Raw genomic sequence first — 23,335 nt, 5'->3', positions numbered from 1 at the left:
GTGGGGCTGTGCGGTTAGATTAGGAGCGCCCATGGCAACCGTTGCTATGCGGGCTTGGTTAATTCAGGAGTTTTTGCCCCTTGTCCTTGACGTAGGGCTCCACATTCCCCCCTCTTTTTATATATGGGCCAAATCTTTGGCCCCTTAACACCCTGCTCATGACTGACTATCTGCCTATCCCCATCTCGGGCCATAGGAACCCAGGTCACTGGGGAAAGGGGCGATGACCGTTCCTAGCTTCTTCCTGCTGGACAGGGGCGTCGTGGCGCCCTGGGTCCCAATGCCCGCTCTCTGTCAGGGTGTGTTTATGGAGGGAGATGAGGGCCCGTGGAATGATAAGGCAGCTTGTTCCGACGCAGTCCATGTGCCAGCTGGCTGGTACCCTTGTTGCACCATCTGGAATTGAATCTTTTGAACCTGTCAGGAAATGAACTTAGATAATGCGTTAATAATGCAGGGACCAAACAACGAAACAAGGGCTATCAGGATAAATGGTCCCAGCAAGGGCAATAGCCGTGTCCATATCTGGATCCCCAGAGAGGAGAGGAGGCTGGAAAGCCAGCTGGGGCCCTGTCCTGCTCTCTCTTTTAAATCTCCTATTAATTTGATGTTTTTCTTTAGAATCTGGAGGTCTTCTTCAGCCTGGCCGGAGGTATTAATATAGAAGCAGCCTGTCTCATTTAGCTGGGCACAGACACACCCGCCTCAGCTGTTATAACATTAAGGGCCCTCCTAGTTTGTAAAACCACCTTGGCCAGAGAGCCTACGGCTGACTGCTGTTCCTCAGTGGCTGCTACCGTAGCCTTCCAAGGTTCCTGGAGCTTAATGGTGAGATGGAGAACGCTCCTCTCTAAGGGGAGGAGCTCTCCTGCCCGCAAACCAGGAGCGCCCTCTGAAGACACTATGCATTAATTCGGGGCAATCAAAAATTGGGTTATCGTAAGCATGTCCCCCCCAATCAGCGGTTCGTTTTTTTTGTCTCCAGGACAGGTCTTAAGGCCTCCTGGAGGAAGGACCCAAGGTTGGGAATGTCTCCTAAGGAAGCTAAATCCTTTGCAGTCATAATGGTCGCCTTGGGACCACAGCAATTATCATGCAGGAGCTCCTCCAAAGTGTGGGAAGATCCAGATTGACCCCGTTACCGCACAGAAATGAAAATCCGGTGCCCCTCAAGGATACCCCCATTGTGGGTCCCCAGAGCCAGGCCCTGACCTTTTGGGAGTTTTCCTCTGGAAACAGACTGGGGTCCTATGGCCTAGGATTATATTGGGAAGGCCAAACTCCGAGGAAGTAATCATCTATACATAAAGGGGAGAATCTGGGCTCTGACTGACTATGAGTGTGACAGGGGCATCGGCATAACAAATTTCTGAATATTAGCTGAATTATGTTATATTTTGGAGGAGAATCTTGCTGGGAGGTTAAACTAAGTAAGTGTCTGGTGGTCACACCGATCCCCACATATTTAGTTCCCCAGACCGAGCTGTTTATGGGGATATGGTCTTCATTAATATATTTCTTAGTCGCATTTTTTCTTGAATTTCCCCAAAATAAACTGAAATTACCTTCATGTAATACATCATATTCATCCTCCTCTGACCAGGGACCCCACTCCAGGCTAGTCTGATTAAAACTGAGGGTGTAGTTACAAAGAGAGTCATTTAGCCAGCCCCCAATGGGTCCCCATCCATCCAGCTCGCAGACAGTCCTTTAAATTATGTCTTTTCCAGTATGCATAATCCCCTGATTGTAGGTCGTGGGGCCCCTGGTCTTCATACGAAAAGAGATTACTGAGATAAGCTTTAGAAACAAACTTAAGAGTGTCCTTTAATAATTCAATTAAACTTTTTAGCAATATGACAGCAAGGAACTAACTGGGAAGTGAGTCTTGGTAACACAGACCTTAATTAACAAAACTAGAATTTAATATTCAGTGAAATGTAATTTTTTTTTTTCATTGTGAGGGAATTAACCCTGCAGCCAGGGAAGGCTTTATCCCATCAAATAAAAACATGAGCTTTGTCAGGGAGCTGGAAAAAGCCAAGCAGCCCTCTTGGATTTTCCACAGCCCCGACTGTTTGACTGACAGCTATTGTTTACCCAGTTTAAATTCCCTGACTTAGGAGTAGACTGTTGTCATGTTTTAAGGACATCAGGATGGCAAAAGTCTGGCAATGAGGGGTTAATTTTTGTAGAAGCAGAATGAACTTTATCTATGCGTGCCGCGATCTTCATAGATGATTGTGAAATAATATTTATTTACTTTACTAAAGTAACAAAAGATTTTAAAAGTAAATACAGGGCTTCCCTGGTGGCGCAGTGGTTGAGAGTCCGCCTGCCGATGCGGGGGACGCGGGTTCGTGCCCCGGTCTGGGAAGATCCCACGTGCCGCGCACGGGCCACTGAGCCTGCGCGTCCGGAGCCTGTGCTCTGCAATGGGAGAGGCCACAACAGTGAGAGGCCTGCGTACGGCACACACACACACAAAAAAAGTAACTACAAATCACTTAAAGACAAAGGAACTTACATAGTTTGTTATTAAAAGCAGCATTCCAAGAAAACTTCGTTCTCAATAGAGAGAGAACCAAATTTCAGCCTGGTCTCAATAAACTTTTTTATTTTTAAGTTTATTATCATATAGGCTTTTTGCTTGGGGAAATTTTCATAAGGAGTCTCAGACTGAACTTTTAAACGCCCTCTCAGGGCTAGGAAAGTCACACCAAGGGCTTGTAACAGATTTCGCTTACCAGATCTAGGTGAATTCCTCCCTTTTCAAGGTTCCCAAAATACCTTGAGATTTCTGTACCTGTTAGTGAGGTAGCCTTCCTAATTTACCTGATAAAGCTGCTGGGAACCTAAGAGTTTCCCATCTCTGGAGTGAGCAGACAGACGAAAAATGTAAATGTTTCAATTTTGCTTACAAAGGTATAATTTACCAAATTACTGTAAGTCAGAATTAGTTTGAGGGGAAGGTTTTCCTTACACCTGGAAAACACAGATTCAAACCAGTAATGTTTCAGATAGAACCCATAAAATTATAACCATATTTACCGGTTCATTCAGTCATTTGTAATTAATCCTTTCTGTTAACATTTTTATGAAGCCATCAGGTTTTTCATTAGAATTCTTCAATTTCTTACCTAGTTATCATTATAGTCTGAAAGTCAGAAATTTGTATTTATCCAAAAGTCCTTTTTATAAATCTTCTTGAAGAGGAAGCATTTTGCAAAGGCATTAGAGTGAAACTGTTAGTGTCTATAATGACAAAAGACTTTTACCGAAAAAAAAAAAGTTTCTTCACATTGAGTTGTTTTCATTGCTGACAAATTTGTGACAGTTATAGTAACATCTTATTTAGTTTATATTAAACCTAGGCACAATAAAAGTATTATACTTAATCTTGATCACTCTAAAGACATGTCTATATTAATTAGATCAATAAACTTAAACATTAATACCAGGTATTAATTTAATATTGAATATTCCCCAGTTCACGTGAATCTGAAATTTATTTAGCTTAATTTTTCTTGTATTTAGAATTGTTTGATTTGTTGTTTTTGTTTTTTTTTGGTACGCGGGCCTCTCACTGTTGTAGCCTCTCCCGTTGCGGAGCAACAGGCTCCGGACGCGCAGGCTCAGCGGCCATGGCTCACGGGCGCAGCCGCTCCGCGGCATGTGGGATCTTCCCGGACCGGGGCACGAACCCATGTCCCCTGCATCGGCCGGCGGACTCTCAACCACTGCGCCACCAGGGAAGCCCCTGCCTCTTTTTTTTTTTTTTTTCTTTTCTTGGCTTGAAGTTCTACTAATTAACCCAAGGCTGAAGTCTCAGGCAAAGTGGGCTTTGCTTGTAGTTCAAGGACATGATAAGAGTTAACTTCAAGCTTTCTCCTAGGCATATTTTTTGTTCTCTCAGGGTCAGAATTCTGAAAAAGATATTTCAACAAGCTAGCTTTCCCTAATTGCATATGCATAAAGAACTGGTTTTGCAATTTCAACAAATTTTTATCTTAACCAATTTTCTCCGGAGTCTAAAGAATACTGTGGCCACCCTGACTGAAGGAACCTAACTTGTTTTTGAATTTGGGAAATGTCAGACACGGGAAAGGGAACATGGACTCTGATAGTGCCCATGTCTCCATTTGCCACTTCCCTTAAGGGAAGCATATTAGAATCTGTTTCCTGGCGTTGGGCAGTCCTGGATCTTGTGTGGGGAGGGGAGGGGGGCTTTCGCCCTGATAAGGGGGTACCTACTGGGGAGCTGTGCTGAGGTGGGTGCAGGGGCTGAAGCAATGAGGGTTCATGAAGTGGGGGACAGGAAAGGTCGAGTGGAGGGCCGCCTAGGAGATCTGCTGGAGAGGGAGGCAGAGGGGGTCGGGGGGATGAGGTGGCAACAGAAAGACACGTGCGGCATGAGTCCCTCAGCTCCGGATTCTGACTAAGGGCCATAAAGGTCTGGACGTAAGGAACCTCTGAGTCCTTTCCTTGTTTCCGGCAAAAGAGATTAAGTTGGAGGATCGTGTTATAATTTAGTGTCCCATTAAGAAGCCATTGTTCGCGGTCCCCCAGTTTATACTGGGTCCAAGCCGTGTTATGAAAGAAAATGAGCCTCTTCTTTTTGAGATTTTCAGGGTCAAATTTTCCCAGTTCCTGAGGATACAGCCGAGGGGTGAGTCCGAGGGAGGCTCCCGAGACATCACAGAACCCATTCTTAGCCTGTACGCCGTAGAACGGGGGTACTGAGAGTCACCGGCTGACAGAGAGGCGTCCCCTTTGTCCCAGTGATCTCTCCGTGCGACTAAGGCACAAAATGGGCCGACCGTCCCAACAATCGCGTCCGACCGTGAGAGGTGACCCCTGAGCGTGCGACTGAGGCACCATGCGACTCAGGCAGGGAAAGAAAGGAAGGAGAGGAGATTCCCGGGATCCACCAGGTGACTCACCGTTTGGAGATTCCCTGAAACGTGAAAGGCACTCCGGGGATGGCTCCGAGGCAATGCCTAGGCTCCTGTAAGTCAATCCGGACTGAGAAAAAGGTGAAAGTAACAGAGAAGACAGGCTGAGGAATCGGCCTTGTAGTCCTGCCGGGAAGGCGGCGGCCAGGGGGCGGGGGCTCAGTGTTCTGCTTGAACCAGTGTGTGCCTCGCATTGCACGGAAGTTGTCTTGCTGGGGGCAGACGCTCTAACAGCCTGGTCTGTTCCGTGACCCCCTTATCCTTTCACGGGTGTCTTCAAGCGGCAGGCGCCCTAACGGCTTTTAAATGCCTGACCCGTGCCTGCACGATGCCAATCGGCCTAGTCCTCAGTCGGGAGAAAGACAGAGGGATCCTCAGCCGTCTGGGCGGCAGTTACTGGGGCGAAGCGAGCCGTGGAGCCTTCGGAACACGCCAGGGTGTGGCCCTGGCCAGAGTCCTCCGTTGCTTCCACGGCAGCTTGCCTGTTCACAGAGAGTCCCAAGGAATGAGGAGAGGAGGTGGGGGCGGAGATCCCGCCAGGAGATATCCCCGTACAGGCCACCAAAATGTCGTGGTCCGCACGTGGGCTGGAAGAAGAATTTCCAGACACGAAGTATCTTAGGAAAGAGTGAGTTTACTGAGAACAAAGTGCAGAGTTAGTGAGGGGCGCTGCAGATACAGCGGGCCACTTCCTGACAGACCACGGAGAGCCGCCCCCTCTGTGGGCTAGGGGCCAACTTTTATAGCCTGAAGACAAAGAGAATTCCTGCTGGCAGGATGGCATCAGGCGGTTGGTCAGGGTGCTTCGAGGCTGCTACGTGGCGAATACTTTACCTACTGTGGAGTGGTGGGGCTGTGCGGTTAGATTAGGAGCGCCCATGGCAACCGTTGCTATGCGGGCTTGGTTAATTCAGGAGTTTTTGTCCTGTGTCCTTGATGCAGGGCTCCACAGGGAGCAAACGCGTCATCACTCGAGAACAAATCTGGGAGGTTGTCCACCACAGCCACTGGATGTCCCTGGGCATGTCCGGAAGCCACATCACCAGTCTGCAGGCATAAAACAGAGAGACGCCCACGTCGTATGAGCAGGAAGAGAAATCAACCAAAAAGAACAAAACCAAGCCCTAACCAAAGGCAGACATCTTACAACGACATCATGGTCCAGGGAAGCTGCTGGGGTCACTTCTAACCCCGACGTGATAAATTCCCAAAGACAAGCCAACCTAAAAGCCCAAAGGAAAATGAGCCCATATTTTGATTTGGGAACGCTCAAGGGACTTACGTGGAAATAAAAGGAAAAGACCTTGGTTTTCCAGGATCCTACTCCTCTGTGGCAACATGGCCACCGACGCAGAGCATCTTGCGGTCGAGAACCGCCCCCTGCGCCCAGGTCTTCTGGGCTTGGCCACGTGCGAGCGCAGCAGAGGGAGCCCCCAAGGAGGCCTGACCGCTGCCCTCCAGACTCCCAGCACCCAGGACATGAAAAGGACCCCACATCTCGGGCCTTGGGAAATGCCAGAGCAGCCCTCAACCCAGGGCAAGGCTGTGCGGGAATGGGTGGCTGAGTTGGCACATGGAGAGGGGCTCCGGGGAGGATGGCCAAAGCTGGAGGACTGAGCTGGATTTTGAAGGACGGTCGGGACTTTGAAAGATGGACTGAGGGACATGTTGACTAACTCGCTAAAAAGAAAGTAAACACCAAAGTACATCAGAAGAAAACTGAGGGGAAACAAACGCTCAGGAATCCAGTAGGCATCCCAGTGTTGGCCTCAGATCCCTCCAACATACCAGGAATAAAATCCCCAAATAGGGGCTTCCCTGGTGGCGCAGTGGTTGGGAGTCCGCCTCCCGATGCAGGGGACACGGGTTCGTGCCCCGGTCCAGGAGGATCCCACATGCCGCAGAGCGGCTGCGCCCACGAGCCATGGCCGCTGGGCCTGCGCGTCCAGAGCCTGTGCCCCCAACAGGAGAGCCCACAGCAGTGAGAGGCCCGCGTACCGCAAAAAAAAAAAAAAAATCCCAAAATAGAAGTGCAGACCTACAAGAAGTGACAGACACGTAACAGCAGTGGGAAAGGAGGAGGGGTGGGCAGGGGCTTGCCAACGAGGCACCTTTCCAAGGTGTTCCACGCTGACAGTGAACTCCACCCCAATGTATAAGGAGCCAGGCCCCAGGCCGAGGGCCTTCCACTGCTTCTCTCACTGAATCCTCGCCCCACTTCCATGAGGATGCCACAAAGCCACGTGAAGCGCTCACCTCTGGACCACAGCAATCGCAGACTCCACGGGCAGCGTGCAGGGCAGCACCAGGTAGGACATGACCTTAATTGGTAAGAAGTTGCACATCTTGTTTATGTACCCATCTTGGTTTCCAATTGCTTCCCTCAGGGCTGAAAAATACAATTGGGAGGTCTGTCTCTCACCAGTGTAAAAACCAAACCAGCTTCCCCGGGGGGTGCTTGGAATGTCTGTGAAACATACAAATCCTGGCAGCCCAAGAAGCCGAAGCTCCACAGATGAGATCAGGTGGGGAACGTGCCCAAGTAGCCCTTGGATCCTCTACAGGGTACAGGGTCCCTTTTAGAGACTCTCTTTTAAACTGGCTACTTTTGGAGGCATACACAAACTTCTCAAAGTGCCCCTGGCCCCAGTTTTATGAGCTCTTCTTTGCACCTGCAGCTGGATTCCATCTCTTCTGCCTGGAACCCCCTAGCCTTCTATTTCCCCTTTGTAATGACCTCCCGGTGCCTCAAATGGCAGGAATCTGAGCAGCTGCTGGTTAGTGCAACTCCTGGGGTGTCCGTGCCTCAGGGGCAAGAACCGGGCATCCCATTCGTCTTTGATTTATTCTATTCTATCTGGCCACATCCTGCGGTGTGTGGGATCTCAGTCCCCCGACCAGGGATTGAACCCTAACCCCCTGCATTGGAAGCTCGGAGTCTTAACCATTGGACCTCCAGGGAAATCCCTGTGCCGTTCATCTTTGAATTTCCCCAAATGCCCAGCTGGAAGCTGGACGGTGCATTCGTCTATCCATTATATAATCGATGACATGATAAAATAACCGGATTCAGTGAAGGTTCAAAACTGTGATTTTGCGGGGAGGGAGAAATTAGGAGGGGCTCCTCGAGAGAGAAAAGGCTTTGAGATGGGAGGACAGGCGGAGAACGGCGTTCTCAAAGAACAGGCCACCTCCGGGGGTCCCCCCCACAATATCCAGCGTGCCTGGACTTTAGGAGCAGAGAGCACAGCCAGTTAACACAAAACTCAGCTGGAGGTTGTTTTCCTCTGGCCAGGCCCCATGGGAAGGGAGACTGGGCAAGGACCCAGGGGGATGGGAGGCCCGTGCTGGGCGGTGCGGGTCCCAACGGGCCTGCCCTGGTCGGTCCACCCCATCTCTTCCCACGCAGCGGCATGACCTTCCTCCACAACACACAGGGAAGCCACCCTTTCTGCCTCATAAAGGGTCACAGAGAGCCTCTGCCGTCCCGCCCCCAGAGCCGGCACCTATGGTGAGCCTGGGCGACAGGGTCTCCAGGGTGCTGTCTTCCCAGGGCAGGATGCTGAGGTGTGGGTGATCCAGCAGCGTGGCTTCCTCAGGCTTCGCCTCCCCGGCGGCCATGCTCGGGGAAGACTGCAGGCTCCCGTGCTCCCGGGGGGCCTCAAGGACTTCCGACTCTGCTGGGGATGCACTCAGGCACAGAGGGGGCCTGTCACAGATGCCTGCGAAGGGCACAGGAACAAACCCGTCAGGTAATTTCGGGCGGCAGGGTCATTACTCACTCACACACACCTGCCCACCAAATTAGAGGGAAGCTGCAGGCCTGTTATTAGTACAAGGCGGAGATCAGTCCCCGACCAGGGATTGAACCCTAACCCCCTGCATTGGGGCAGGCAGTCCTAGCTGGGAGAAAGGAGTGCGGGGCTTTGACGCCGGGTGGGTGTGACGAGGGCGCCTGGCTCCATCACTCACCAGCTGTGTGGGCCCTGGAGCCACGTGTAGATTCTTGATGTTCAAAGCTAAGGGTTATAACTAATTTATAGTAACGGAACCACTGGTTAAGCCAGCGGTCCAGGCCCCGCAGCAGCCATTCAACTGCTACCACGACCATCATCTCCGCTTTTCAGCTGAGGAATCAGAAGCACAGAGAGGTTAAGAGATTTGTCCAAAGCCACACAGCCAATGCGTGGCACAGCCAGAATCGAACCGAGATGTGATGTCAGAGACGGCACCCTTCCGTCACACGGCCTCGAAGGAAGCATTAGGTCGGGGGTTTGTGCAGGCCCTGCCCTAGGTGCCGGGGCTCAGGAGCCAATGCCAGTGGGTGGTTCCTGCTCGCACACTGGGTGGGGGCAGTGGGACAGGTAGTTTCGGATGCCCACGCCTGCCTCGGCTCACCTCTTGCTTCCAACCTCAGATTAAAAGACCTGGGGCTGGACCTCCCTGGTGGTGCAGTGGTTAAGAATCCGCCTGCCAAGGCAGGGGACGCGGGTTCGAGCCCTGGTCTGGGAAGATCCCACATGCCGCGGAGCCACGAAGCCTGTGCACCACAACTACTGAGCCTGAGCTCTGGAGCCCGTGAGCCACAACTACTGAGCAAGCGTGCTGCAACTACTGAAGCCCACGCTCCTAGAGCCCGTGGAGAAGCCCGCGCACCGCAACGAGGAGTAGCCCCTGCTCGCCGCAAGTAGAGAAAGCCCATGCGCAGCAACAAACACCCAATGCAGCCAAAAATTAATTAATTAATTAAAAAAAAATAAAAGAGGATGCAAGAAGAAGAATTCACCAAAAAAAAGACCAGGGGCTGCCCCTGGATGCCCACACCTTGCTCCCAAGTTACAGCTCCCAGTTACGCTCCCCTGGATCTTTCTGGCCTCTTTTAGACACACAGCTCACACCCTGGGACTTACTTTCCCTTAGGCATGTTTCAGAGAATCTGTTCCCAGAGGACACCTGGCCCAGCCCCACGCATCCTCTGCAGGACCCCGAGGCGGCCAGCCTGGCAGAGGGAGGACCTCTCTTAGATCATTAAACCCAAACCCAGCACCGATGCCACAAACACCCAGCCGCATGCCAGTCTTTAGAATTACTAAGAAGCACCTGGCGTCATTTAATCCAAATGTCTTCTGCTGGAGATGTGGAAACGGAGGCCCAGAGAGGGGAGGTGGCTTGCCCAAAGTCACCTAGTAACTTCCACAGGGTCCATCACTGTGCTTTATTCCCATGTTGCTTCCAAATTTCATCCCCAGTCCAGACTGCTTTCCAGAACCTCGGACTCTGACATCACTGTGCTTCCTGCACAACCACCCAAATGTGCCCCCGGGGCACGGCACACGGGGCCTGAGCTTCCCTGCAGAACCCTCGCCCTCCTGAGGGCCCGAACCCTGAGCAGAGCCCCTCTCCCCCAGTGCCAGCTGCAGAAGCCAGAGGCCAGGTCTTCATCCCTAAGTCTTCCTCCTCCCGAATCTCTGGTTGGTTGCCTCCAAGTCCTGTCCCCTTGGGCCCCTTCCACCACCCTTGCTGCCGTGACCCCGGCCAAGCCCACGGCGGCCTCCTTGACCTCCTGGATGCTGCCGTCACACTCTCTGCACTGTGGCCGGGGGCGGGGCTTCCAAAGCTCCCTCTGACCACCCTCACTCCCACTCCGGCAGCCCTCCGTGGCTCCCTATTGCTGTGGGATGCAGACCCTTTCACCCCATCCGTGAGGCCCAACCTTGTCCCTCAACTTTTCACTTACTGCCATTCCCGCCCCTCTCCTTTCTGTCCATCTCTCTGGGTGCCCCACTCCCGCCACTCCAGTTACACACGCCTTCTTTGCACCTCATGTTCATGTCCCCCACGCCTAGAATGCTCCTGTTCGCCCTCAGAGTGTCAACACGGATTCACACCCTCCTGAAGCCCTGCTTTCCCCCTGCCTTGCAGATCCCCTCGCTCCCTGTGTGATCCTACAGCATCCTGTATCTTCCTGCCAGGGCAACCGAGCACACCGTCAGTCTTCTCTTGACATATCTGTCCCCGACCATGTTGCAGCAAAAATAGAAATGAAGTTTTCCCTCTCCTGAGAACAAGGAAAATAAAGGGAACAGTGAAACAGACTAGAGAAAGAGAAGAATCATAACGTGGCCTGAAAGAGTTCATCACTCCTAGTCGTGTTTCTTAACTGTTACTAACCCGTAGTTTCTGTAACTAGATCTGTACTTCACAAAGCTAACCTACTACTCTTTAACATTACGTGAATTACATCCTGCACTCCCTTGTAGCAGATCACCCCTTGCAGCATCTGCATTTCAGAAAAAAGGTCACAGGCCGATAACCCAGAGACAAACGGACCCAATTACCCGGCTGCCTGACATGAGGCCAGCTGTGACTATTTTGAAATGATGCAGGAAGAAGAAGAATGCAAGACCTTCACTACTTTGATCCTTATCATATACCCCAGACTGCGAGCCCCACATATAAAATCTTCTCCGATTCCTGAAGGAGGGGGACACAGTTCTTGAGGCCCTAGGCTGCCGTGTCTTCCCTTCTGCCTGGCAGAAAAATAAAGCAATCTCTGTCTTCCTCCAAAATCTCTGTCTCTGTATTTCTGTTCGGCATTGGTGCACCGGGAAGCCGATATTTCGGCAACAACCCCGGGACTAAGCTCCAGGAGGGCAGGGGCCACATCCGTCTGTTCGCTGTGGAGTCGTCAATTGCTTGGCACCTAGACGGTATGCAGTAAACATTTTCTGAGTAGATAAATACATGTATGTCCCGTGAACCACACCACCTCCTTGGTCTTGGCCAAAGGCTAATTCAGAGGATTAATGCATGAACCAACCTTTAGTATCGAAGAAAAATAGCCCCAAACGTATTTGGTTCCACTCTAACATTTCCAGAACCCAAGTCCCCCAGCCTGGACGAGCCAGGATGAGTCAAAGGCAGGAACCTTCCCCAGAACACAGCTGGGCTAGTGGGCGTGGCCCACACCTGCCTCGAGGGAGCGGGAGCTATTCTGTCACCTGCGGCCCAGAAACTGTTTATCTTCCTTCTTTATCAAACTAAAGGTTCACAATTGTCCAAAAGCAGAAAAGAAAAACAAAGGAACTGCCTTCAGCACACAGACAGGTGACACTGCAGAGGGAGAGCTAATAGCCCTAGGGCTGTGACATCCAGGTTCAGGTAGGTCCCAGCTCTGCTCCCCAGTGAGTGGAGTGCGGACCTGGGCTGCCTCTCCAAGCCTGTTTCCCCATCTGTAAAACGGGGCAAATATTTCCTATCTCGCGGGACTCATGAGAGGGCCGAGCGAGACGGTGGGTGAAGGTGCTGAGCGCTGAGTGATGGAGTCAGGACTGTGGACCAAGACTGTGAACAGAAAGCTTGTTAAAGGGGCACTTCAGTTGCCCTACCATACATACCATTCTCTTCCAAGAACCTGACCGTGTCTAAATATCCTTGACAGCACAGCTCTCCAAGCACCTGTGGACAAATCAATTAAATTAACTGCAGGGGGCAGTCGCTCGGCACCATTCCTTTCAACAGCACCCGAAGCCGGCAGACCCGAAGCCGAGAATCCCCCAAGCTCCAAGCCGCTGCCGCGTGCCCAGCGCAGCCGCCGCGGGGTGGGACAGGGCTCTGCTTTCCTGCGGGACTCAGCTCGAATGACACCTCCTCCGTGCAGCTGGTACCCCAGCATGACGGGTGCTGGTTTCTCTGGTCTCCCTGGGTCCCTGGACGAGCCTCCACCCTAACAAACACCAGGGCCTGATCTACTTGTCGTGGGACAGTAAGAGCTGCCTCCTTTGCTCCTCGGTGTACAAACCGCATGGGCAGACCAATCCCGCCGTCCAGCCTTCCCTCTCCCCGCAAGCACACGCTGACGTATACGTCGCGTGGCACAGCCTTCCTTCTCCCCAGAGAACTGGCACCGTGCAGATTCTACCCACTTTCTTACTACGTTAGGGTGATGAGGTCCACCACGCTACAACGACAGTCAAAAAAAAGATTCAACTGGGAATTCCCCAGCGGTCCAGTGGTTAGGACTCCAAGCTTTCACTGCCAAGGGCCCAGGTTCAATCTCTGAAGATCTCACAAGCCAAAAAAAAAAAAAAAAAAAAAAAAATTAAACCACCAAGTGCAGTGTAGTTCTTTTTTTTTTTGGCTGCACTGAGTCTTCATTGCTACGCGCAGGCTTTCTCTAGTTGTGGCGAGCGGGGGCTACTCTTCATTGCACAGGCTTCTCATTGCAGTGGCTTCTCTTGTTGCGGAGCACGGGCTCTAGGCACACCGGCTCCAGTAGTTGCAGCACATGGGCTCAGTAGTTGTGGCTCATGGGCTTAGTTGCTCAGCAGGCAGATTCTTAACCACTGTGCCACCAGGGAAGTCCCGCAGTGTAGTTCTTGACCATGGATGCAAATAAGAATCATTGGTGTAATTAAAAAAAAAAAATCCTACTATCCAGGCTGCCCATACTTAAGCTATAGCCCCTGGAGGTGGGATCTGAACAGCAGCGCTGCTTAAATGCCCCCAGGCCCCCTCACCTTGAGATCCGAAGGGAATAGCACCCGGGTTAATAGGTAGAGGTTCTCGGAGCAGAGGCGTACACTGAGCTTGGTGACGTTCACGTGAAGAAAGTTCGTGGACTTGACTTTGGGGCAGATGTCACTCTCCCCATAGAAGGGGGAAACAGTGATGGTCGTTTTGGTATCAAAGAAGGGTATGATGTTACTCACTGCTCCATCTACGTATCGCTTTTAAGGGAGAAAAAAAAAAAGTACATACTGTCAGAAGCTCTGGGCTGGGGTTTTCTGTGTGTTTCAGATCATGGCCAGAGGCTTCTCAGAGCCGCAGGCAGATACGGTGAGGGGCTCTGGGATCACTCTTTCAGCAAATCCCTACTGAGCATTTCTGTGCCAGGCCAGGCTGTAGGCTGGCGCTCAGGGTTGCCACATGCTGCTGTGTAGTTTGCACACTGCACAAAAAAGTGCCTGGCCAAGAGGCAGACGGAGGCTGGCGTCTGGCCCACGTTGTGACGGCCAAGTCCCGAGCCCAGGTGGGCATCCCTAGGCATACCCATGTCATTTGCTTAGACCAGGGACGCTGTGTGCACTGGGGACAGAGTGTGATGTAGACCTGGCCCTAAGGGAGACAGACGGTCATGGGTTCAATTCCAGAGGCCTTGCTGCTTTAGGAATCTCGGACAAGACACTTAACCCGTGAGCCCGTCCACACCTGGGAAATGAGAAGCTGCACTGGAGACTTAAATGACGCAGTGAACCTGGGACTCGAGCTCTCTGAAAATGGCATCTTATCCCACAACAAAGGTGCATTTGGGGTAAGTACTGTGAGAATCAGTTTTCCTGTAGCCATATCCTTGAACAACCTTAGTGCCCACGGCCAGGCTGGGGCAGGCAGGTTTTGGTACAATTTGGACTGAGTCTACACCTATGAAACCAATGTCTAGAATGATTCCCAAACCCACGACCATCATAGCCCAGCTGTTGGTGCCCACAGACAGGGGGGGGCCTTCAAATATCACAACTGGGAGAATTTCCCCAGCCAATCCTTCCAAAGGGAGAAATCTCAGGGCACACCTTGGCCTAAAACAAGTCGAAAAAAGAATCAGGCACGTTCAGCCATGGCTTAGCTATCAAGAGATTCTTGCCTTGAGTCCAAAAATGATTAGATGTGCACGCACAGCAGTAGTTTCTAAATTGTCGCCATGTGATTTCTACGGAAGATACAGGAAGGCATCAAAACCCTCACTGGCAGAAAGGGACACAGGACCAAATGTCGGGAATCTTTAGTTAAGACTGAGGAGGGAGGAAGGAGCTGACTATTTTTTAATTATTATTTATTTTTTAAAATTAGTTTTTATTGGAGTCTAGTCGATTTACAATGTTGTGTTAGTTTCTACTGTACAGCAAAGTCAATCAGTTACACATATACATATATCCATATATCCACTCTTTTTTCACTCAAGGGATAAAGTCCAATGACTCCTCTGTCCTGTATAATTTTCCCTCCACCCTGAACTTTTCTACAGGAACATTCTGAGTTCGCTCAGTGGAAGCTCAACGTTTTGCTCTAATTATCGGCAGGTTTCATCTGAGTACACTGAGGGGGTTGACTGTGTGTGCACCACAGCTGGAGCAGCCTGGGGGAAATGGAAAGATAACAACAATGACAAAACCACCCATATTTACCGGATACTTACCTGTGCCAGGCTCTATGCCGCATCTTCACTGCATTACCGCATGTAATTCCCACAACAATGCTACACCTGTGCGCTACTGTTAACCCTCATTATTATTAACCCTCCTTTGCCAATTCAAGCTCAGAGAGGTTAAGAAATGTGTCCAAAGTAGTCCAGCTAACGTGGGCTAGAGCAGACATGTGATTCTAGGTTTGTCTGCCAGGCTGGCGCTGTTAGAATTGCTCCAGGCCTCAGTTTTCTCATCTGTAAATAGGGGCAAGTATGTGTCTGTCCCGGCGATGCTCTGGGGCATGAGCGAGGCTACGTGTAACCTGCCTTTGCAACTTGCTTTGCCAATTGAGAACCGTGCTGCTGTTAAAGCATGAACCAGGAGGGTTTCTAAAGTGCCTTCCTGCTGACACACTGGGATGTTGTGTCTTCTCTCCCACAGCTGTAACAACCTAAACTGTCTCCAGACATCGCCAGATGTTCCCGGGTGGGAGGACAGAATCATCTGATAACTGCTGCCCTAGAAGGAGGCTGCCAGGTGGTCCAGCACAGCCCAGCATCCAGTCCAGAGCCTGCAGGACAAACACCTCAACTTCTGTTTTTCCACCAGAGGCAGGGCTCGGGACTAGCCACGTGTGTTTACATATTTGTCGAATGGAACCAAATTGCAGCCCTGTTGGCAGCTTCTGCCCGAAGCCACGGGCTGAAAAGGATAGAGTCAGACCCAGAGAGGGTTATAACCCTCAACCCCTATGAATAAAGCCTTATTACCGGTTTTCCCTGGCGGTGTAGCGGTTAAGAATCCTCCTGCCGATGCAAGGGACACAGGTTCAAGCCCTAGTCTGGGAAGATCCCACATGCCGCAGAGCAACTAAGCCCGTGCACCACAACTACTGAGCCTGCTTTCTAGAGCCCACGAGCCACAACTACTGAGCCTGCGTGCCACAACTACTGAAGCCCGTGCTCCAAAACAAAAGAAGCCACCGCAATGAGAAGCCCGCGCACGGCAACGAAGAGTAGCCCCCACTTGCTGCAATTAAAGAAAGCCCACATGCCCCAACGAGGACCCAATGCAGCTAAGAAAAAAAAAAAACAACTTATTACCTTAAGTGAGTAACTGACTCTTAAGCATCTTATACCTTAATAGGCCACTGGGCACCTGTTTCAGTGCTCATGTGAAGATTAAGTGAATTGTGAAAATGACTATACTACCCAAAGCAATCTACAGATTCAAAGCAATCCCTATAAAACTACCAATGGCATTTTTCACAGAACTAGAACAAAAAAATTCACAATTGTTATGGAAACACAAAAGACCCCGAATAGCCAAAGCAATCTTGAGAAAGAAAAATGGAGCTGGAGGAATCAGGCTCCCGGACTTAAGACTATACTACAAAGCTACAAAATATGGTACTGGCACAAAAACAGAACTACAGATCAACGGAACAGGATAGAAGGCCCAAAGATAAACCCACGCACATATGGTCACCTTATTTTTGATAAAGGAGACAAGAATATACAATGGAGAAAAGACAGCCTCTTCAATAAGTGGTGCTGGGAAAACTGGACAGCTACATGTAAAAGAATGAAATTAGAACACTCCCTAACACCATACACAGAAATAAACTCAAAATGGATTAAAGACCTAAATGTAAGGCCAGACACTTAAAACTCTTAGAGGAAAACATAGGCAGAACACTCTATGACATAAATCACAGCAAGATCCTTTTTGATCCACCTCCTAGAGAAATGGAAATAAAAACAAAAATAAACAAATGGGACCTAATGAAACTTCAAAGCTTTTGCACAGCAAAGGAAACCATAAACAAGACAAAAAGGTAACCCTCAGATGGGAGAAAATATTTGCAAACGAAGCAACTGACAAAGGATTAATCTCCAAAGTACACAAGCAGCTCACGCAGCTCAGTATCAAAATAACAAACAACCCAATCCATAAACGGGCAGAAGACCTAAATAGACATTTCTCCAAAGAAGGTATACAGACTGCCAACAAACACATGAAAGGATGCTCAACATCACTAATCATTAGAGAAATGCAGATCAAAACCGCAATGAGGTGTCACCTCACACCGGTCAGAAAGGCCATCATCAAAAAATCTACAAACAATAAATGCTGGAGAGGGTGTGGAGAAAAGGGAACCCTCTTGCACTGTTGGTGGGAATGTAAATTGATATAGCCATCATGGAGAACAGTACGGAGGTTCCTTAAAAAACTAAAAATAGAACTACCATATGACCCAGCAATCCTACTACTGGGCATATACCCTGAGCAAACCATAATTCAAAAAGCGTCATGTACCAAAAAGTTCATTGCAGCTCTATTTACAACAGCCGGGACATGGAAGCAACCTAAGTGTCCACTGACAGATGAATGGATAAAGAAGATGTGGCACATATATACAATGGAATGTTACTCAGCCATAAAAAGAAATGAAATTGAGTTATCCGTAGTGAGGTGGATGGACCTGGAGTCTGTCATACAGAGTGAAGTAAGTCAGAAAGAGAAAAATACTGCATGCTAACACATATATATGGAATCAAAAAAAAATGCTTATGATGAACCTAGGGGTGGGACAGGAATAAAGATGCAGACATAGAGAATGGACATGAGGACATGGGGAGGGGGAAGGGTAAGCTGGGACAAAGTGAGAGAGTAATACTGACATATATACACTACCAAATGTAAAATAGGTAGCTAGTGGGAAGCAGCCGCATAGCACAGGGAGATCAGCTCCGTGCTTTGTGACCGCCTGGAGGGGTGGGATAGGGAGGGTGGGAGGGAGATGCAGGAAGGAGGGGATATGGGATATATGTATACATACAGCCGATTCACTTTGTTATACAGCAGAAACTAACACAACACTGTAAAGCAATTTTACTCCAATAAAGATGTTAAAAAAAAATTCCCAAAATAAAAAGAAAAAAAAGATTAACTGAAGAGCTTACCTTACAGATAACCAGCTAATTATTCTACACGAAGTTGGTTTTGCTGCCCACAGAGCCCGGAAGGGGGCCAGCTATGGAATCTCTGTCTGAAGGCTGAGAGGCAAAAAGCCTCCGCGTCTGGGGACAGGTCTCAGGGGCCCAGGGTACCTGAGCCCAGTGCCTCTTTTCTTTTTTCGACACTTGGCTTCCTGGATCTTAGTTCCCCGACCAGGGATCGAACCCGGGCCCTTGGCAGTGAAAGTGAGGTGTCCTAACCACTGGACCACCAGGGAATTCCCTCAAACACAGTTTAAAAGCGGACTTACCACGCCTCTGAAGGAGGGGGGGATCAAGCCACTGAAGAAAGGCACGAAGGAGGAACAAGACAAGGCCTGTGGAGACAAAAGGGAGTGAAACCACAGCCCAGAGCAGGCTGCCTTTTGTTCCCCTGGGTCTTTATAATTCTCCTCCAAGCTAGGAGAGCAACAAGCCTGAAAACACTCCTGGCACAGAGGAGGTGCTTTAATAAATGGTTGAACGAACATGAACCAACCTACACACTTATTATTTCAGGCCCAAGTACCAATTCTCTAACGACACCATCTGCAGACTGTAGCTTCTTGCCCCTGCTCCCCACGAGGGTCACACTGGGCCATCAGAGACAGAACCAAGAGTTGGTGACTAGCTGATTGACAGGGAAGGGGCTAGATCAGGGCTTTGCAAACGCTGAGGTTCATCAGAATCGCCTGGAGAGCGTGGCGAACCACAGACTCGGTGCCCCACCCCTAAGGTTCTGATGCTGCAGCTTGGAGGCGGGGCCTGGGAGCCTGCAATTCTAACAAGCTCCCAGGCGATGCCGCTGCTGCGACTGCTGGTCCGGGGCCCACGCTTCGAGTCGCGCCACGCTAGCGAGCATCAGGCAGGATGTAACACTGATGCAGTGAGAGAGAGGGCTCACGTGGGAACGCACAGGTGCTGGCTGCCTAGAGGAAGCCTCCACAAACAAGGTTAAGTGGAAGATGACACTGGCTGCTGAGAAGCTGCTGGTTCTACGTGCCAGGCTGCGTGCTCGTAGGGACCTGTGTTAAGTGAAATGATATCCAAGCAATTCTCATAAAAGGCCTCGGCCAAACTAAGTGGTAGTTTCATATTGCCAGTGAGCTTCTCTGCTAGAGGCAAACAAGACACACTCCCACCCTTGTGGGACTTCACTGCAGGGGTCCTCATGAAGGAACAGGCATCGATGGGAGGAGGGACACATGTGGGAGGAGGTCCCTGGAGCAAAAGGTCATAAGCCAAGCCTTGAAGGATGGGGAGGGGTTATTTGAAACTGAAAGTGTCCTGGAACACTCCAGTTTTGCATATGCTCTGGACCAGACCGCTGGATGCCCTCAGTTCATATCACCCTGGTACAGGAAGCTACAGCCAGCATCGTGCGCAACCAGGTTCTTTTGCATCTTAAGAAAAGAACGGGTCAGGTGGCTTACGACAGCCCTCTCTTTGTTGCTTCTGAAATGAAACGGTCTTTATGACTTGACAACACCCAGATAAGCAAACTGCTTACGTCCACGACTTCGTCTTTGGACCGAAAATCAGACACCAGCACATTTTCTCCATCGGCCACTCTGGTGAGCGAGATGACAATTTTGCCCGAGACGAGCTGGTGGACGTTGTCTGGGAGGTGTTTCTGGAGACCATCTCGGACCTCCCTGTTCAAACTGAAGGTCGGGTGGAGGACGCCAATGTTCCGGCTCCTGGCGCTCCGGACAAGGTCCACGAGGGCCTGCAATGTCTGCTCTGGACGGAGAGAGACAAGTATACAAAGGAATGTACCACCCTGGAGATGGGAATGCTTTGTGGCAGGACCAGAAACCTGGCAGCAGGGAAGCTGCTGACCTTTCCCTTTCTCTAGGCCTGGGCTGTCCGATCCGGCAGCCACGTGTGGCTCCCGGGCCTGAGATGTGGCTAGCCCAAACTGAGCTGGGTAAAAGACACGCTGGATCTCAAAGGCTTAGAGCAACAAGAACAACAACAAAATGTAAAGTATCTCATGAATAATGTTTTATATTGATTAGATGTGAAAATGATAAGATTCTGGCTGGACTGGGATAAATAAAATTAATTTCACTTATGCCTTTTACGTTTTCCATGCGGCTACTAGGAAAGGTAAGATAGGCCTATTTCTGTTAGTTAGTGCTCTAGGCCCTCCCCGGCCACAGGAACGAGCCTCCAGAGGCCCCGTGAACCCTCTCCTCACCTCCAGCCCTCCATCAAGGCCAGAAGCTAGGCACTCACAGCGTCGGACCTTGAGCACGAATGGGCCTAACACTGAAGGGAGCAGACAGCAAGCGCAGCCTTGGACCTGAGTTTGGATCCTGCCTCCACCTCTTACTAGCTGAGCCGCTAAACTAAGCCACTTCACTGCCTCTCTGAGTCTCAGACTGCATGTTTTTAACGTGGGACCACACTCAACTACCTTTTGGAAATAGAGAAGATTAGATACACTACAATCTACAGGTGCTCAACCTAGACGAAGCACCTACTAAACAACTAGACTTCACTCTTAACCTCTAATGTCACAATTACCAGACCATCCAGTGGGCACAGGGCACGTGCATGCTCCAACTGACCTCACTCACTGGCCTGGCCCCCTCTGGCTGGTCTGCACTGCCCTGGACAGAGTACCTGTCCCAGCCCGAGCCCTAGTCATCCAGAGATCCTGGGATGCAGAAGGCCGGACACACATCAGCAGGTCCTGACCCGCTTCCGACCTCCACTCAGCTCTCCCTGCACATGTGGCCCCACTGAGCCCCGACAGAAGGCACAAAATTGCACACAGCTGGCTGGTTCTGCCAGTCTCTCCTGCCAAGTCAGCCTGGGTTTGGAGGCGCTCTCAGGAGCCATGCCCAAGTCACAGGCCCTGGGAAATGCTCCCCGGCGGTCCCCAAGTGAGACAGGCAGTTAAAGCAGGAAGCTGGGGCTCCCAGAACCTCCGGAGCCGTTCTTGCCAGGACCTCTAGATCCACCTTCCAGGGACTTGGTGGTCCCGAGCCAGCCCCTGCAGGACACAACCCCAGGCTGCACCTGTCCTCTGCCTGTCAGGAACGCCCTCTACGCTGGAGTCAGGGCACTTCACGTGCTGGCGTCTGTGCATTTGAATCTGGTCCCAATTAAACATTTGACCATGTGGCTGTCTCCAGGTCACAACTCTGGGACACAAGGGCTGGCTCAAGCCCAAGGTGGCCAGTCTGGTCCTCCTTGAGGTCACATTTCCTGCCCTTTGCTCCTCTCCCCCTCGATGGGGAAGGCGGCCACGGTGGCCTCTCCTAATCTCCACCTCTCCATCAGCCCAGGGTCTGCTCCCTGATCCTATCCAATGGCAGGGCTGTGCTTACTAAAGGGATTCCTGCTGCCAGCGTCCGACACAGCAGTCCCTGGGTAGAGTAAAGAGTAAACCGTTAAGGAAGCCCAGACAAACAGGGGCTAATGAAAAGGTGCATTATCTTCCTGTCTGGGGGCCTCTGGATGCCAACAGCTCCATGCTGCCACTTGCTCCAGGCCCTGCTCCCTGGCTAGGATCCCAGGCCAAGGATGTCATACCCTAGTAATTTAGGCCAGCTGGCCACAAGCCCCAGTCCGCCCCTCCCACTGGTACCCACGATTACAGAGATGCTTCACTAGAACAAGATTTAAATGCACAGGACCTCGTTTCCAGGGCACTGAGCAGGGGTGTGGTGGCGAGAAGAGGAGGGGATGTGGGATGTCCAGCCCCCAAAAAGGGTCTCAAACACCGGAAAAGGAAGAGACAACTTTCCTACCTCCCCTCACCCCCGTCTCCCCCCCTCCACAAAACACCTCTCCCCAACCCTCTTTCAATCCAAACCAGCAAGTTGCCCTCTACCTGAGAGGCACCCAGCCGCCCCCAGAGCTCCCACGAGAGCTGGGCAGAGATCAAAGGTGCCCGGGGCCGGGGGTCTCCAGTCCCTCTGGTCCCCAGAGAGAAGAAGGAAGCCACCCTGGGCCACAGGCCAAAACCTCCTTCCTGGCCTGGCCGGAAGCAGGGCAAATCGGGCCTCCGACCCCCCCTCCCCGCCCCCCGCCCCCCCACCCCAGGCGTCGCGCTCCCTCCTCCCCGTCGCTCTGAGACAACCTGGCTCTCAGTCCCAGGCTGTGTCTGGGGGCGCTTTCTTCAAGCCCCAAAAGGGTGTCGAGGCGAGGAGGCGCTCCGGGTTCCCACACCCAGAAAAGCCGCTCACCCGGCGCGCCCCCCTCCCAGGCCCGGCAACAGAGCTCCCCGGTGCAGGGCAAAAAGATGCACTGGAGGAGGCATCTGTCTGGGGAGACCCCGGGTGTACCCCGCAGTTTCCATTTCCAATCACGGCTCCACCGCGCGCCCCCTCCCCGCGCGGAGCCCCGCGGCGGCCCGGACCTACCCATGGGGATCCCAGAGAGGAGGAAGGCGCAGTGCAGCGCCCCGGCCGAGGCCCCGAAGAACGTGCGCGCGTCGCGCAGGAGGTGCGGGGCGCGCTCGCTCAGGCAGCTGGTCACCCCGATGTGGTAGATGCCCAGGAAGCCGCAGCCGGCGAAGGACAGGCTCCAGCCGCGCTCGGGGTCGTACATAGCGGCGGCGGGTCGGGCGTCCGGGGTCCGAGAGCGCTGCGTCTCCGCCCGGCGCCCACTCTGGCTCTCAGCCGGCCCGGGTGCACTCACCCCAGGCATTCCCGGCGTGACGTCACCCGGCCGGCCCCGCCCCCGCTCGGACCAGGCGAGGTAGCCGGTGGGCCGCCCAATGCTGGGGCAGCACGCGGGCGGCGGAGGGCTGGGAGGGCCTGGACCCGGGCAGAGGAGAGGGGAGGACCCGTGCCCGCGTGAGGGTGGAGAGAGGTTTCCGACGCTCCAATAACAGTGGGTGTCGTGGAGAGAAACACCTCCCTTTCCGATCCTTTTCATCCCTTAAACCAGGGAGAAACTAACAGCGGCCCACTTAGGTTGTTAATATCTTTTTGACGCTTTATCATTTCCCTTTTTACGAGTCAGCAAGCCTTCAGCAGACACCAGCATCTAAATAGAATTTCATGTCTGATTTCCTGCAGGGTTTTGTATGATGCCTTCAGTTCACGGCAAGCGGTAGAGATTTTTCATTTAATGATAATGACACGAAGCTTACCTTTCAAAGTTTCACTTCTAAGAAAAATCTGTGAATAACAGGTGCTTGGTGCTGGGAGGTGGGGTGGGCAGTGCAGGACCATGG

The 23,335-nt window shown here is 51.6% G+C and overlaps 1 protein-coding gene across 1 annotated transcript; it reads right to left on the bottom strand.

Annotated features, from left to right (window-relative positions):
* Positions 1-3,764: 3,764 nt before the first annotated feature.
* PNPLA3 (patatin like domain 3, 1-acylglycerol-3-phosphate O-acyltransferase) lies at positions 3,765-22,704 on the bottom strand. The gene is made up of 8 exons (XM_027108261.1): positions 22,518-22,704; positions 19,649-19,881; positions 18,411-18,476; positions 13,475-13,684; positions 12,353-12,413; positions 8,462-8,677; positions 7,212-7,344; positions 3,765-6,002 (listed from the first exon to the last, which is right to left on the bottom strand). Exons 1-8 carry the CDS (start codon positions 22,702-22,704, stop codon positions 5,861-5,863), a joined length of 1,248 nt encoding a protein of 415 aa, XP_026964062.1. The 3' UTR covers positions 3,765-5,860.
* Positions 22,705-23,335: the final 631 nt, after the last annotated feature.

This window comes from Aethalodelphis obliquidens, unplaced genomic scaffold (genome assembly GCF_003676395.1).
Source record: "Aethalodelphis obliquidens isolate GAN/ISIS:26980383/991018 unplaced genomic scaffold, ASM367639v1 scaffold8, whole genome shotgun sequence".
NCBI lineage: Eukaryota > Metazoa > Chordata > Mammalia > Artiodactyla > Delphinidae > Aethalodelphis > Aethalodelphis obliquidens.
Note: the sequence above shows the minus strand (reverse complement) of the source record. Positions and strands in the feature narration are given on the sequence as shown.